The 16,147-nt window shown below is 40.5% G+C and overlaps 1 protein-coding gene across 10 annotated transcripts in view; it reads left to right on the top strand.

The window, feature by feature from the left end:
- ZEB1 (zinc finger E-box binding homeobox 1) overlaps nt 1-16,147 on the top strand; it is a 167,393-nt gene that overhangs the window by 108,484 nt on the left and 42,762 nt on the right. For all 10 annotated transcript variants that reach the window (XM_072955350.1, XM_072955349.1, XM_072955345.1 and 7 more), the window contains one exon: nt 7,517-7,717. Coding sequence is in view for 5 of the 10 variants with exons in the window: in XM_072955349.1 (XP_072811450.1) it covers nt 7,517-7,717 (201 nt within the window). In the remaining 5 variants the exon portion in view is untranslated. The remainder of the gene's footprint in view (nt 1-7,516; nt 7,718-16,147) is intronic.

Here is a 16,147-nt window from a genome sequence, read left to right as displayed (position 1 = left end):
TTGTTAATTACAATTTTTGATTCATGCAGAATTCATTTCGGTTAAAGTTGTGAGGTGGGAATCTCATTAGCAAGATGGCTGTGTGTTGGGGGTTTGTTTCTGGATTCTCTGCAAGTCTGCCGCCTGCCCCCGTGCCAGTGTGAATCTGTTTCCATTTCTGTAGCCTTGAGGTTCATTTTCCATCTGGAATGGCCAGTCCGTGTCCCCCTGCCATCACTAGTACTATTAGTTTTCTGAATGTTCTTGAATATTTTTGTGTTTATTTTCCCAGAAAGTAATAATAGTAATAATAATCATATATTGAGCACCTAGGTGCAGGACTATATTAAGTTTTTTGTGTATATAATTATTTTTCTTATGACAACCCTATTAGTGACATACTGGTATTATTTCCATCATAGAGATGAGGAAACTGAGGCAAGAGAAGGTAAGTAAGCTGCCCAGGGCGACATGGACAGTGGGTGCTGAAGCTGAGACTGGAACCAGGCGGTCTGGTCAGGCTGAGCTTCCCTCCCTCCTTGTAAGCTTTACAGTCATTTGGTCTAAATCATCTAGATTGGAATCTAAAATATCATGTTAGTATTTGGATCAGAAATGCATTGAATTTATAGGTTATTTGGGGTAGAAGGGGCTGTTTACAGTATGAAATCATTTTTCCCCAAAGAGGGGCTGTCTTCATTTGTTCACATCTATCGACACTTGGCCGAGGGCTGACGCCAGGCTGGTCCTTCGGCTTCTCTTTTTCCTTCATGTGTCACCTTTTTTGCTACTATTAATAGAATTTTTAATTTCGTTATGTTTTAGCAGGTTATTGTTAGTTTACTGGAAAGCTATTGCTTTTTCCTGTTAGATTCATAATTAGTCATTTACCAAATTTTCTAATTACTATTATTTTTTAGTGATTTTTCTTGAGTTTTCCAGGAACATCTTCCTATCACCTACAGATAATAATCTTGCTTTCTCTTTTCTAATTTTTGTGTTTTTTCATTTGTACTTTTTAAAAATTAGCTTGTTCTTTTAGAATACTGCAAACTTACAATAATGACATTAAACATCTTTATCTTAAAAATGCCTCTGATACATACCCGTTTATCATGATACTGACTTCAGTTTTATTTTATGAAAAAGGACTTATCAGCAAGGAATGGTGAATTTTTAAAAATGCCTTTCAGTGTCTATACAATCATATTGTCTCTCCTTTACCGTGTTAATACAGTGACCTCTCGTATATTTCTTAATGTTGAGTAATGCTTCCCTTCTTCTTTTAAATCTGGATGTGATTTTATTTGAAAGTTTTACATCGGTGATCACCAGTGAGACTGAGTGTGTGAGTGCATGCTCGCTTCCTCAGATTTCGGCTGACTATTATGTCGGCTTCATAGAAAGAATTTGGACTCTTCATTTTCCTCTCTCTTTTTAAAAAGCAACAGAATTATCCGTCCTTTGAAGGTCTGAAGAAGTTCACCCGGAAAAACATCTGGCACTTTTTGATTAACTATTTGGTATCTTCCTAAACGTGTTCTATGCTCTTCTACTTTTGGTATCTTGCCTGTAATTTTATAAAGGAATAAATGTAGCTATAATCATTTACATTTTCCAAAAAGAGTTATTTCACCCATGTTTACAAATTTATGTGCTTAGATTTGTGCTAAATATTTATAAAGTAAGTCTCTTAAATTCCTTTTAGTTGTAGTTACTTCTCTGTTTGCATTGTAATATTGAATATTTGCGCCTCTCAGTTGTTCCTAGTGTTAAGTGGGCTGGCAGTCTGTCTATTATATTGACTCCTTAAAGATCTGGCTTTGGGGTTTATTTATCAATTATATGGCTTCTCTACTTTTTGACTCAATAATTTCCGTGTTTGTATTTTTAATCCCATTTTCACACTATCCTTGGGTTTTGTCATACTCCCTGTATTCTGTAAGTAACAAGTCGTATAAATTTAAAAGCATCCTTTCTACAAGTGCAGATTTTACTTAGGGAGGAAATATTAGTTATTGACCATTTCGTGTGAATTACTTTAGTCCGTATACTTTCCTCACACATGGGAAAGAGCCCCTATTCCTGGAACTGCACTTAGTTTCACCTGCTGAGAACTTGGCTGTCGAACTGTCTGGCCTCCCCTTTTGTGAATTGTACCAACGCTGGTGGAAATTAGCTCCCTGAGTGAGTGGAAGTCTTGACGGGGCAGGAAAGGGAGGGGAAGGTGATTTGGGACGGCTCTCGCTGGGGCGTTTAGATGGAGGACCTATGGGGAGTGGAGAAAGGCCAGAATAAGAACTGAGAGACCAAAGACAAATCCCTGGACTGCGTAGTGACTTTGCATGAGGAAAGGGGGGAAGGAAGACACCTGGCTGTCCCCACCTCTGCCCGCCGGTGGTGGTTCTGTTGGTAGCTGGTGTCAGGAGGCACTGAAAACCACCAGCCCTCTGCAGGGGTAGATTTCAGAATCATTGACTTTCACTGATTTTCATCATGTTTTCCAGATTATTTTAAAAACATAAAAAGAGGCTGTGATCATTGTTCATCAGGCACCCTCGGTTAAGAAAGATTTTACCCAGAGAAGTATTCAAAGAACTTCACCCCAGATTTGCAGAACCACTAGTGCTGATTAAAACCCCACACGTTCATAGTGCTTGGAGCACTCTAAAATCATGATCATGCCTATTTTTAAAGGACTTAAATAGAATTAGATGATATACACATTGTACATTATTTATTAGATTACTTGTATGTTATGTTAAATATGCATATTATACATCATAACTTTATTATGCAGTGAAATATATGTAGGTAGTAAGTTCATGTACCTATAAATTAGGTCAAAGCCAGATGACCAGACGTTTCCAGTATGTACTGGGTAGAGTATTTATGGACAACAGGAGCTCCTCCCTCCTGAGGTGACGCTATTTGCAGAAGTTTTCTCTAACTTTACGAATTGTCAGATGGCCCTGCCTTCCAATTTCATGTGTCAGTTTATAAATCTTTAATCTGGTTATCACTGCAGTTTTGTCTTCATTTTCCTGAATTATCAATAACCATTAAATAACTGACTTATTTCTTCACTGAGAAAAAAAAACTGTGGTCTCACATTCAGTTCAACAGATGGTTCTGTACGTGTGTATGGAAGGCAGTGAGTGTCCCAGGGACTCTGTTCAGGATTAAGAACAACACGTGCAGTGATGTTATCTTCTTCCCAGGGATGTTCAGGAATAATGGAAATACTTGTTCAGTGTCTCCGCCTTTATCTGCACGTGTCACAGCTCTCATGCCTGAATTGTGTTCTCAGCATACTGTGAGCACACATCCGATCTTCTGCTGCTTAATCCAACTGTCACCTGGAGAATGTGACTCAAAATGGACCTGTTTTTCTAGGTCTTTCTTAAATTTTGACAGTCGGCCTAACAGTTAGAAGTCGTCTGCTAGTTTTTAAGGACCAGCCTTGTCTTTTCCTGGGAGAGATTTTAGCTTCCTTTTCTGCCATGCAGATGAGTGTGTGTTTGGGGGGTTGGTGGGAAGGAGTGGAACGTCATTAAGTAGAAGTCCTCCTGCTCTGGAAAGAAAAACGCCTTTGTACGTCCAAAAATATGTCATTGACTGTAACGATGGTATTACCCAGTGGTGTACTGTTTGTTACATTATTTTGAGACTGATGGTTAAAACTCTTTAATCATTTGAAAATGTTTTTAGTGGTAAGTTGTTAAGTGTGGAATTACAGAGTGACAGAAGAGCTAGACACAAAAATACAACTTTAAAAATATTTATCATTAGTGCAACAGTTTTCAGTCAGCAGGCCTTATGCATAGGAGTAAAAGCATGTGGGTTGTGGAATCAGGTGGCCTGGGACTTGAGTTCCTCTCCACTGTTTAGTACACGACCTCAGACCCATTACTCAGCTGCTTTTTTTTTTTTTTGTCTGTGAAAGAGAGATAATAGTACCTACTTCTTAGAAACCGTTGTAAAGATTCAGTGAAATGATGATGGTGGTGGTCACAGCAGACACTTCTGTGTCCTCACTGCTTGCAGGACACCGATCCAGCCTGACGCCTGAAGTCATTAGTGCCTCACAGCCCCCCAGTGCAGTAGATACCAAGGAATCAGGCGTTAATGTCACCAGATGATACACCAAGAGGTCAGGGCATCCTGCCTGCAGTCTGCACTGAAAATGTTACCATTTTCTATGGAAACTTAAATTCATATTGTGTATTATAGGATATATTTAAAGATTTAAAAAAACTAGTTCCCTTTTCTAATCCTTTATCTTTTCTTTCCTGAAATTTTGTTATTTTCATTAAAACTCAGATACAAGAGATGATGATCACCTGTCGCTGTTAATAATATAACTCTCTTTAGATAAACTGTATTTTCCTATATTTTTAGGCAAAGGTTAAACAGTGCCGAGGTCTGGAGGCAGATGGGCAGGCAGTTGAGGTAATTGACATTCTTGTTGGCTGTTAGAACTGACGAAGGTCCGGCGTTCTTCTCTGCACTTTCCATGCTGGGCTCTGTTTTTGAAATTAGCTCTGTAGACCCACAAAAGGAAAGATCCAGGAACACAGGGGATCTCTGTGTTTGGGGTATTTGACTTACAATCTTCCCTGCCACAATGGCAGCTTGTACTGGGGGACAGGGAGGAGTTTTGCTAGAGTCCTAGCAAGTGACAGGTGTCCCAAAGAGTACTTTGGGCCGCAGCTGCCTCAGACAGAATGAAGCATGTGCAGCTGAAAGTAAAACCACTCAGGGAGAACGAGGAAGCAGGCAAGTGAATAGTCGAACCATAATTCATGTATGTCTCAAAGCCTAATAATTGAAATTATTGAAAATTTTCAAGCCCAACATACACTAAATGTACGTGTGTTAAATATACAATCTAGGGTTAACCAAACAACCTGCAACTAACAAAATTGATGATGATAAAGCTAAAATACAGTACGTTTTGTTAAAAGGCCAGAATATAAAACCAGGGCCAACTCAAGACACTGAGGAAACAGTAAAACCTCCCTTCAGAAAATCGTAGAGGCTTCAACTATCCGTGCACATCCAAGCTCAGTGAGAGCTTTGCAGTGAGCCAAACCTTACGTTATCCAAACCAGATCTAGTGGAATACAGAATCGAGGAGTCCTCACTAAATATTAGCTGTGTTCTAATTTTAGCTTGTGGCACATCAAAGACTCCATATACTGTCCCAACTTCACATGGCTTTCGCAAGTCATTTAGTAGGCTACTAACAGGGAGCCATTGGAAGTAAAAATGGAAGTTAAGAGCGTGGTGCATCGTTTGCCTGTAAGATCCCTCACTCAGATACACACACACACACACACGTACATATGCATCTTACTCTCAGTTCAAGGCTCATCAGGATACCCTTTTCCAACTGTAGACCATCCTTTGAGAATCATTCCTGTTACCCCCACACACAGTTTCACAACTTACTTTGCTCAGAGTGTGGCTGGAGCGTGAGAGGTTCCCCATGTTTCCATGTCTACTTAATAAATCCTCCTTTGACTCAGTGATTCTGCCCCTACTGATGTCTGTGACAAATGTATTTCAGGAATGTCCAAAGATACAAGAAAATTTATTATGACGTTGTTGACAATGCTTAGACACTGGGAACAAACTAAACGTTGTCAACAGATACTTGGTGAAGTTCTGTCTGTACAGGGAAAAGCTGTAGCCATCCAGAGGAAAATGAGGAAGCTCCACATATACTCGCTTAGGAGCGTTCCCGGGATATGTTATTAAGTGGCAAAAAGCTAAGTGACCGAACAGTATAACGTGATCCTGTATGTGCATATTTAAATGTGCACTCGTACATTTATATATAGGATTTTTATTAAATGCAAGACATGCATGTATATAAGATGAGGTCTCTGTTACAGTTAAATAGGGTAAGGGATATAAAATGATTACTCTCAGGCCTACCTAGTGCATAAATTAATAAATAAAATTTGCTGTTATTGTTACCTTGAGTCAGCTGAGGAAGGATAAATTGGGAGAGGGAGCTTTTACTAATTTTACATGTTTTGTATTGTCTGAATTTTTTTTACAATGACATGTATTCCTTTTATATTAAAAGTAGAAAATGATTAGCTCTTGGCAAAACACTCGGGAAAATGTATTCATCTAACACAAGATATTGAAGGATTCCTAACATGGGCAGAAGGGTCACCCTGGTTCTCTTCTGGACAGAGGGGTCTTCCCAAGGTCGATGCCAGCAATTTTGGAGGCTTGGTTATTAGTTCTTGCCTTAACGTGCACATCCGTGCTTGTGACTATGACTCTTACGTGTTCTTGGGGGGGTACATATGTGTGTGTGTGTGGATGGGAGAGGGGACTAGGATGCATATCAAGTAAGAATTTGGGTGATTATCTTCTTTCGAGAATGGTTGGAAGATTTAAGGAAGAAGTGGAAAGGGTAACTGATCACTGCTGCGTTACCTAAACCAAGCAAAGCTTCCTTCTTCTCCCTTCCTCTCCGTCTCATCTGACCATGTCAGCATTCCCCTGCAAATCACTGGAAAGAGGTATTCCAGTGACCGTACCCAGTGAGGCTCTAAAGAATTTATCCCATTACAGTGATTATTGCAAGGTCTCTGAAGGAAAAATATTGACCATACTATACCATTTGCTTTAGAGAATTTTATTCTCAACTATTACTCATGGTTCTATGAGCTGTAGTCATTCAAAATAATTGTATATCTTTATAATGCCAGTGTTAAATTTTATTGAAATTCATTTAAACTATGGAAAATTGCCCACTTGAAAACTTCTGAATCTCAATTTTTTTTCAGATTGATAGATTTACATATAAACATTACTTAACTCATGTCTTAATTATGTAGAAATTTGGTTAAATTAGTTGGTTCTTTCTAAGCTCAATGTGAGATTAATAGGAGGTGAATGGGCTTAATTGACAACTTGAAAATACTTTTATTACATTAAGCTTGATGATGCATTGCTGTTTTATTTGGAGAAATGAACTCGTTTCTTAAATTATAATGCTTTACAGAGTTGAAGCCCCTCTTGTGCATGAGCAGCGTCCTGTCCTGTAAGCTCGTCACGACCAGACAAGGCATGTGCTGTGGTGTTAAGAGCACAAAGTATGGAGCCAGACCCCGGGGGTTCATGTCCTCACCCTGCCACTTCCTAGGTGGATGGTCTCAAACAGGGTGCTTACCTTCCCTGTGTCTTGGTTTCCACCTCTGTAAAGCAGGGGTAGTAGATGGTAGATATGAAAATTCTACTTCATAGGGTTTCTAAAAGGTTGTTGAAAGAGTTACACAAGTTACTGTGTATAAAATACGCGTGCACACAGGGCATACTCAGTGAACATCGCCACTGTTGTTTGCCTTCTGGTCCACCTGGTGTCTAGTGCAAGCTCTGCGCTGTTTACATACGACAGTCCCTAATAAAATGCTTTTGAAGCAGTCTGTTTTAAGTTAAAATTTCCTTTTACTGAGATGGACAAAGGATTTTTACACTGGTTTTGATTATTTGTTTCTTGTTTGTATTACAGTTACAAATTATAACACTGTGGTAGAAACAAATTCAGATTCAGACGATGAAGACAAACTCCACATCGTGGAAGAAGAAAGTGTCGCCGATGCAGCGGACTGTGAAGGAGGCCCGGCGGAAGACGACCTGCCAGCAGACCAGGCCGTGGTACCCGGGAGCAGTGGCCGAGAAGGGAGCACCACAAGCTGCTGGGAGGGTGACGGTCAGTTCAGTTCTTCCTGGAACATTCGATTCTCGGGGTTCTTTCTAAAAATTTGTTAACTGAAAAAAATGATACATTGGATGAAAAGTTTGAAATGAACTATATTAACTTATTTGTCTGTTAATCAAGAAAGGTACCCTTCTACTTACCAGAAAGTAGATTAAGAAACAGGATTATAAAGTTACCTTGACTGTAACTTGCATATAATATGTTGAATTTTGGTAGTTTTTTAAAACCAGAATCAGGCTGCGTATATACTGTTGACATAATTGAACTTATCTTTAATTTCATATTATGACCTCAAAGAATCTACTTAGAAACCCACAACTTACATTTTGGTAGAGTATCATCATAAAATAATTCAGTGTGCACAAACCCCAAACTCAGACAAGTCATGGGAGTGTTTTTAGTGTTTGTGAGCATCCCTGTCCCTCTCTTCCTCCATCTCTCAGTACTTTCACTTGCTTTAAATTTACACAGTAAAGCAGGTTGAGTGGGAGGAGCAGTGAAAGCAAGGAGCTCCCCCTCCTCCTGCCCCCCGAACCCACCGCCGCAGCCCTTCCAGGGAGGAAGCACTGCGTGGCTAACCTTCCTCCTCATCTGCCAGGTGAAGAAATTGGACTAGAGTCTTTTCTTCCAGCTCCAGAGTTTCTCTTTTCTACCTTTCCTAATAGACGAATTATTTAGCCTGTCCTGTCAGAATCGAGCACCAGTGGATGAAAGCAGAGGCTGTGGAATTACTGGTGGGGAGCAGGCCCAGGGGCGTCTGCAGAGACAGAGGAGCCAGTCGAGGGACCAGACTGCAGGTCAGGCGGAGGGAAGCTACCCAGCCAGAGTTCACACTCAGGGAAATCATCTAAACAGGGTGTTGGAACCCAGGCAGACAGCAGGGGGAAGTGGGTCAGCACGCAGGTCAGAGTCCGGATGACCAAGTGTGGAGGCTTAGATAAAAGTCCACGTAGTAGGCACAGGGTGACAGGAGTTAAGATTTCTACCATGGGACAGATTTATAGCTAGCCACGGACTTCAGAAATCATGCCGTTAGCCCCCTGGTTGTACAGCGCTGCTGGTGTGTCCGCTCAGCAGACTGCAAGAATGCAGGCGCAGCCTTGAATAAGACCGTCTCTCTATAAAAAGCCCTTACAGGTTGATGGATGAGCGAGAGAGAGAAATAAGTCACAAATTCATTATCGTTTGATGTAGGTGTAAATTTAGAGTCATGTGGAATCATGAAGGAGGAACACCTCCACCTGCGCGGGGAGAGGTCCTTGGGGAACTTCCGAGTGAAGCAGTGCTGGCCTTGAGCTAGGAAGGACCAGTAGAGGTTAATTAGGCAAAGGAGAGGCAGTAGAAGGTGCTTCTGGCAGAAGGTGCAACATGCATGAAACCACAGAGGCTTGAACAAATGGGGTTTGCAGAAAATGAGATCAGAGAGGTCAACAAGGGAAGGACGGTGAGGGGCACTGTGTGCCTCGTCAAGGAACATGAACTTTACCCTGTGAGAGTAACACCATGATACGCACTTTAGAAATAAGTCAGGTGGCACTATGGAAGAGGGATCCTGGGAGGGGAGTCTAGAGGCAGGAGGTAGTGGCCTCCAAAAGAGGCTGTAATAATTCAGACAATGATGAGCAGTTTTGAACTAAAGAAGTGGGCCTTGGGATGGGAATAAAAGAGGGAGATTTGACAGAAATGTACGAGGTAAAATTTGGTCAATTCTGCGTGGAAGGTAACTGAGAAAGAAAGGCTGACATAACTCCTAGGTTTCTGGAAAGTAGAACCCAGAGAAGTTAACTTGCTTATTTATTATCACAGCTGGTTAATGGCAGGGTTGCTAAACTGTTAAACTGGAATACTGAGCTCAGAACTTTCGGGAACAAGGATTTCTTATGTATTTCTTGTCTGTAGCCAGATTGATCTGTTGGTGTCATTGATCCAAAATCTTAATATAGAAGCAAGAAGGAAGTGATTTGTTTGGAAAGTTGCGGTGGGGGGGGGGGGTGCGTGGTGGGGAGGTGCAGGGCCAGGTAGTGATAAGGAGAATGAGATAGCTAGAGGTAGAAACAAAGATGAAAAATCAGCGAAGAGGTTCTGTCTCTGAAAGTACATTAGGGTAGGTTATTCTCACTGAAAACTACTAATGATACCAAATTCTTAAAGAAATCTTTAAAGCTTTAAAGAACTAACTAGATAGTAAGACATTAACAGGACAAAATCTTAAGTGAAGACAGGAGCCCTCAGAGGTCAGCAGAGCACAGCTTAGAAGACTCTGCCCTATGAAGACTTTAATTACTAGAATTGTCCAATACCGACTGTACAATGACTGTCATGTATAAAGAAAAAATAGGCACATTTGAAATTATCTGCTGGAGTAGAATAAAATAGAACCAGCGGACTTTAAGAACTAAATGTAACTTTATAAAAATGAAAAAAATAGAATAAAAAGAAATTCAAATTTAAAGGATGGGTTTAACATAGTAAAGAAAAAGAGTTGAAGAAGGAATTAATGAATTGAAATATAGGGGGAAACTTATGCTAAGTGCAACTCAGAGAGACAGAAAATATGAAAAATCTGACAAGAGACATGAAGGACAGAGTGGAAGATTCTTCTGCTCTTAATTCTAGGAGAAGAGAGAATTGGGAAGCAACAGTATTTGAAGAGATGACCACTGAGATATTTTTCAGTTTTGATGAAGGATACCAGATCACAGATTCAAGTAGTTCACAAAATCTCAAAAAGGATAAATAAATCTACCCACAGTCACTTATGGTGAAACTGAAGATCATCCAAGACAAAAAGAAAACTCCCAGAAGTAAACCCCCTCCAAATTCAGGTTACGTTTGAGAGGGTGGCAGCTGGACTGACAGCTGGATTCTCAGTAAAGCCCGTAGAAGCCAGACATAGTGAGAGATGTCTGTCAGCACAGATTTCCGTGCTTAGCAAAAGTATCTTCCAAGAAAGGAGGTGACCATTTCAGGCAAGTTTCAGACAGTGAAAACAAAATTTGTTATCAGTGGACCCTTACTAAAAGGGAGTCTTGAAGGATCTATTTTAGGCATGAAGAAACAAAGAAGAACAGAAAAATGGCAAGTATGTGATAAAGAGAAGGAAACAGGAACTATATCCCATGAAAATACTAACAAAAAGTGGGTGTAGCTAAATTTATTTCAGATGATGTTAACTGTAAGGCTGAAAGCATTGTTATAGATCATAGGATCATTTTATAATGATGAAAGATGAAACTCACCAATGAGATTATTTTAAATGTGTTTGTACCCAATAACAAGGCCTCAAAAATATCTGAAGGAAAAACAGGCACTCTACAAAGAGGGAAAAAAAAAGATTATAGTCATTGTTGGAGATTTAACACACCTCGGTCAGTCATCGAGAAAATAATCACACAAAACCAGTGAGGATGTAGAAGGTTTCAAAAGATATATAGACAGTGTACTTAGTAATTGCAAAATAAATATTGTTTCAAGCTATTTGGGATATTTATAAAAACTGAACACATACAGGGTCATAAAGCAAATCTCAACAAAGTTCAAAGGACAGAACCATACCCAGCATGTTCTGTGAACACAGAGCAATTAAGCTGTACAGTGATAAGATAAATAGATTATGTCCTAAAATTCTAACACATAGTATGTATCTTAGGAAAGGTTCTAGCTAAATGTTAATAAACTAGCATCTATATCAAGAACTTAGAAAAAGAACCGTAAACTGAGTTGTTTGAAAGGAAAAAGGAAAAGAAGCAGCAGCAGCAAGTACAGTTAATTCTTGAACAATGTCAGGGGGTCGGGGCATCATCTCTCTGTGTAAGAGACGCCCCCAACCCGCTCTTCCTCCCTCCGTGCAGTTCTGTATTCATGGAGTCAGTCAGCCGCCAGTAGCTTAGTATTGTGGCAATACTGTTGAAAAATACCTGCGTGTAAGTGGACCTGCACAGTTCAGACCTGTGTTGTTCGAGGGTCCCCTGTAATGTAAAACTGAAAATAAACCTACAATACAAAAAAATCAACACAAGCAAAACTTTATTCTCTAGAAACGTTAATATGAGCCAGCCTTTGATAAGATCGATCAAGAAAAGAAAGCACAAATAGCTAAACTCAAGAATGAACAAGGAGACATAACTACAGATACCACAGACACTGACAAGGAAACAGGGGATGTTGTAAATGGCTGTAGCCCAATAAATTTGAAAATGTGGGACAGGATGTTAGAATCTCTTAGCCAAAAGTGACTCAGGAAGAGTTGGAAAACGTGGATAGTTTTATATCCTCTAAAGAAACTGAATTGGTGGTTAAAAATATTTCCACAAAGAGCGGCGAAGATACGGAGCAACTGAGATACTTACATATTGTTCGTGGGTCTGCAGATACTGTGTGCTCTGCAAAGTCTAGCAGTTCAGTAGAAAGCTAAATACATGCTTACCACGTGATGCAGCAGCCCCGCTCCTGGGTGTTTTCCCTAAGAAAATGAAAGCTTAGGTTCACACAAAAGCTTGTACACTGATTTTAGAAGCTCTATTCATAATTTCCCCAAATTGGAAACAACCCTACATCCTTCAGCAAGTGGAAAGGTAGGGAAACCACAGGACCCCGTGCAACGGACAGCCACTCAGTGATAAGAAGGAACAGACTACCGATGCAAGCAGCAACTTGGCGAGTCTCAAAGGTTCTGCGCTGAATGAAAGAAGCCAGTCTCAAAAGGGTGTGCACTGCCTGATTCCACAGACACTGTGTCTTCAGAAAGACAGACTGTGCTGGGTAGCAAATCAGTGGTTGCCAGGGGTGAAAGTGGGAGGGAGTGACTATAAAGGGACAGCGCTGGGGTCTGGGGGAGAAGGGGACTGTTCCAGTCCAGATTTGGGTGGTAGTTACATGAATCTATACATGTGCTAAAATTCATAGAACTCTACACCCAAAGTAAAAACAGTACATTTTTCTGTATGTATGTATGTATCCATGTATGTATAAATCTATATATGCATATATATGTATATATGTAAATTTTCTTACTCTTTTACGAAGAACTTTAGCTCAGGTGGCATCTCTGGTAAATTGTTCTAAGCATTCAAGGTGCTAGCAATTAAAATTTTAGACAGCTCTTCCGAAGACTAGTATAAGAGAAGAGAGTCCCTAACTCTTTAGATGAGGCTACCAAAATCTTGATACCAAACCAAGGAAGTGTAAGAACGGAAAATCACAGACTTGCTCAGAACACAGACACAGAAAACCCAAACAAAGTATCGGCTATACAGTATATATGTATGTTCACACAAGAAATGCAAGGTCAGAATAACATTTAAAACAATTCTAAAATACCCCTTTAACATAAGGAGAACACTCAAAATTCACCTCAACAGACACACAGAAAACATGTTCAGTACCTGTGAACAGATAGCATAAAAACTAACAAAGTGCGTCCTTCCTTGGTCTGTTAGTGTCTGTGTGTAGTCTACCACAGACATCGGCCTAATGACCAAGTGTTGAAAACATTGTGACGTTTGTTCCTCTGTGATCAGAAACAAGGTCAGGATGTCCACACTCACCACTCTCATCAGCCTTTTACCGGAGGTGCTACCCGGGGCAGTAAGACAAAACAGATCAATAAAGGTAGCAATTACAAAGGAAAAGCAAAAGTCTCGCTATTTACAAACGGTACAGTTGTCTACGTAAAAAAGAATTTACAGATAAAGTGTTAGTACTAATAAGAAAATTTGACAGATTTGCTGAATGCAAACAATACACTGAATTTAAAGTCATCTTTAATCAGTAAGAGTTAAAAAATGAAAATAGATGTGGAAGACCACATAAAAAATTAGAAAGCCTTATTGGAGGCATTAGCAAATACCTCAGTAAATGGAGAAATACATCATGTTCATGGACTCAGAGACTCCATTTTTTCCCCTAAACTCCAGACTTCATTTGGAGCTCACTGGTGTTTCCATTCACGTGGTCTTGCTGTTCCAGGATCCAGTGCAGGGACCACACTGCGTTTGGTTTTGTCTCCTTAGTCTCCTCTGGTCTGAGTTTCTCATCTTCCATTGTTACTCGTGACCTTGACAGTGTAAGGAGGTCAGGGGCTTGTGCATCACCCCTGGGTTGGGGTTCGTCTGCTGCTTTTCTCACAACTAGACTGACGGTGTGGGATTTGGGTGGGAAAGTCCCCTCCTGCTCCCTTCCAGTTGGGGGCATGTGAAAACCCCAGGACATTCCCCCGGGATTTGTAACCTGGCATCTGATGAACAGCCAGGAGGCTCGTGAGCAGAGGGAGGGCGGGTGAGCTGAATGGAAATGAACCCAGAGAGGTAACAGAACGGCAGGGCGCTGAGATCTTCGAAGCTGTTGGAAACACTTTACTCTTGCTGCAGTGAGGAGACACCGGAAGAATATGAGCAGAGAAGTGGTGTAGTTTGATTTCCATTTTACAAGGAGCGCTGTGGCTGCTGCATCGAGAATAAGCCCTAGGGGTCAAGGGTAGGGACAGAAAGACCAGTGAGGAGGTTATTGCGTTCATCTAGGGTGGCGGCTTGGACCCAGGTAGTAGGAGTAAAGGTGGTGAGAAGGTACCAGGTTTTGGTGATATTCTGACAGTAGGGTCAATAGGATTTATTGATGGCTTAGATCAGGACTGTGAAAGAAAGAGGAGCCTGAGATGATTCCATGGTTTCTTCCGTTTCATAGTTAGGTTTAGAGGGTGTCTAATTATGAGGCACTTACGACTCCTCATCTTGTTGGTTTTGAGTCTGATGCTGGTCTTTGTCACATCTGTTTCCCTCTGTCATCCAGAAATGTGATGAGTGCAGCCAGCGACAGACCTAGTGACATGACGTTGGCTTTCTTCTATTGTCACTTTTCTGTAAACCACCACTTTTGATTAGATTTATTCAACCATTTTTTTAATCCATTTGTGTCTTCAAAAATCAGTATTGTAGGAGTTCGTGTCTCCTTATAATACTGTAAAGATGGAAATGAGATGAGGCCAGTTAATGTGACTTTTGTTCATTGAACCCATCCTGAATGCTGGTGCCAGTGTTTCTTTTTGTTTTTCAAGTGCAGACACACACAGTACCTTTATAATCTATTCTGGAAAACATTCTCGGGATACAAGTTAAATATCTCTGATCTGTACTTTACAAAAGAAATGTAGAATATGCAAATTGAATGACATTTGTCCATCTGTCCTAATATCCTCTGTTCCTCAAAGGTCATAACCAGGTCAGTGATTCATTTGCAAAGACTTTCATATTTTCTGAACATAATTCTGTATGAGCCAGGAGACTAAGGATTTTGTACAGTGATTTATCTGTCCTGGGTTTTGAGTCTCTTCTGCTTCTTGAAAGAGAAGATCATAGGCAAACTCCAAAAAGCTAAAGAACCCCGAACACAGGGGGAGGTGCCTTTACCGTTAGGGGAAAACAATTAATGACAGGCATTTCTCGTGGGAAACCATGGAGGCCAGCCAGAAACAGGACCCTTTTCAAATACCAAAAGGTAGAGTTGTCATCCGGGAATTCTTTATCCAGAGAAGAGGTCCTTCAAGGATGAAGAAGAAATAAGGACCCTTTCAAATGAAGGAACACTAAGAGTTTGTCCCGAGCAAAGCTACTGAAATGAATGATTAAAAGCAGTTCTTGAAACAGAGAGGAAATGATAAAAAGAAATCTTGGAACATCAGGAAGGAAGAAAGCACTGCGGAAAGAATGGAAATACGGGTACACGTGACAGAATGGACTCCTGGACTCTTCTCAATTATGTCGGATGATAAAGCCAAAGATACTCGTGTGGGTGGATGACATTAATGACATGTAGTCAATGGCAGCACTTTCTAATTCATAATGTGTGCAGGCTATACCTCAGGTTATATTTGACCAAATCTTATGGTAGATTTGGTACCCAAGTCATAGGGTGTTTAGAATTACACAGTAATTCCTCCCTTAGCACAGCTGTCATCATTTCAGCCACTACTGCTCAGCATGCCTTCTTTGAGACAATGGGTGTTACAGAGACACTGAAGGCTACATAAAACTCCTTTAAAGAAAAACCCTCAATTTGAAGATACATTCCTCTCTAAATAAATGACATTTCTAAACCTACATGAAGTGCTAATTCTAGGCTTTACCTCACCTAAATAAATACGGTTTAAGTGTGTCACACCATGTCCAACACAATCTTGCCTGACCAAGTAGAACAAACCAGTAAACACAAAACTGCTTCTCTGGTAAACAGTTTTGACCAAAGTGAAAAACCAGTATCAGTCACTGAAAACCACAAATCGAGATAATTCTGGCGTTCCACACTTAGAGGTATCCTTTACCATTGCTAGAGTTTAAAATTTAGTCTGAAAATGCGCACAGCAGATTGGCCACGCTGCCCACAGCGGCAGGGTAACCAGGGTTTCTTGCTGGAGTACTGATTTCGACT

Source organism: Vicugna pacos, chromosome 35 (genome assembly GCF_048564905.1).
Source record: "Vicugna pacos chromosome 35, VicPac4, whole genome shotgun sequence".
Taxonomy (NCBI): domain Eukaryota; kingdom Metazoa; phylum Chordata; class Mammalia; order Artiodactyla; family Camelidae; genus Vicugna; species Vicugna pacos.
This window is presented reverse-complemented; position numbering and strand designations above follow the sequence as displayed.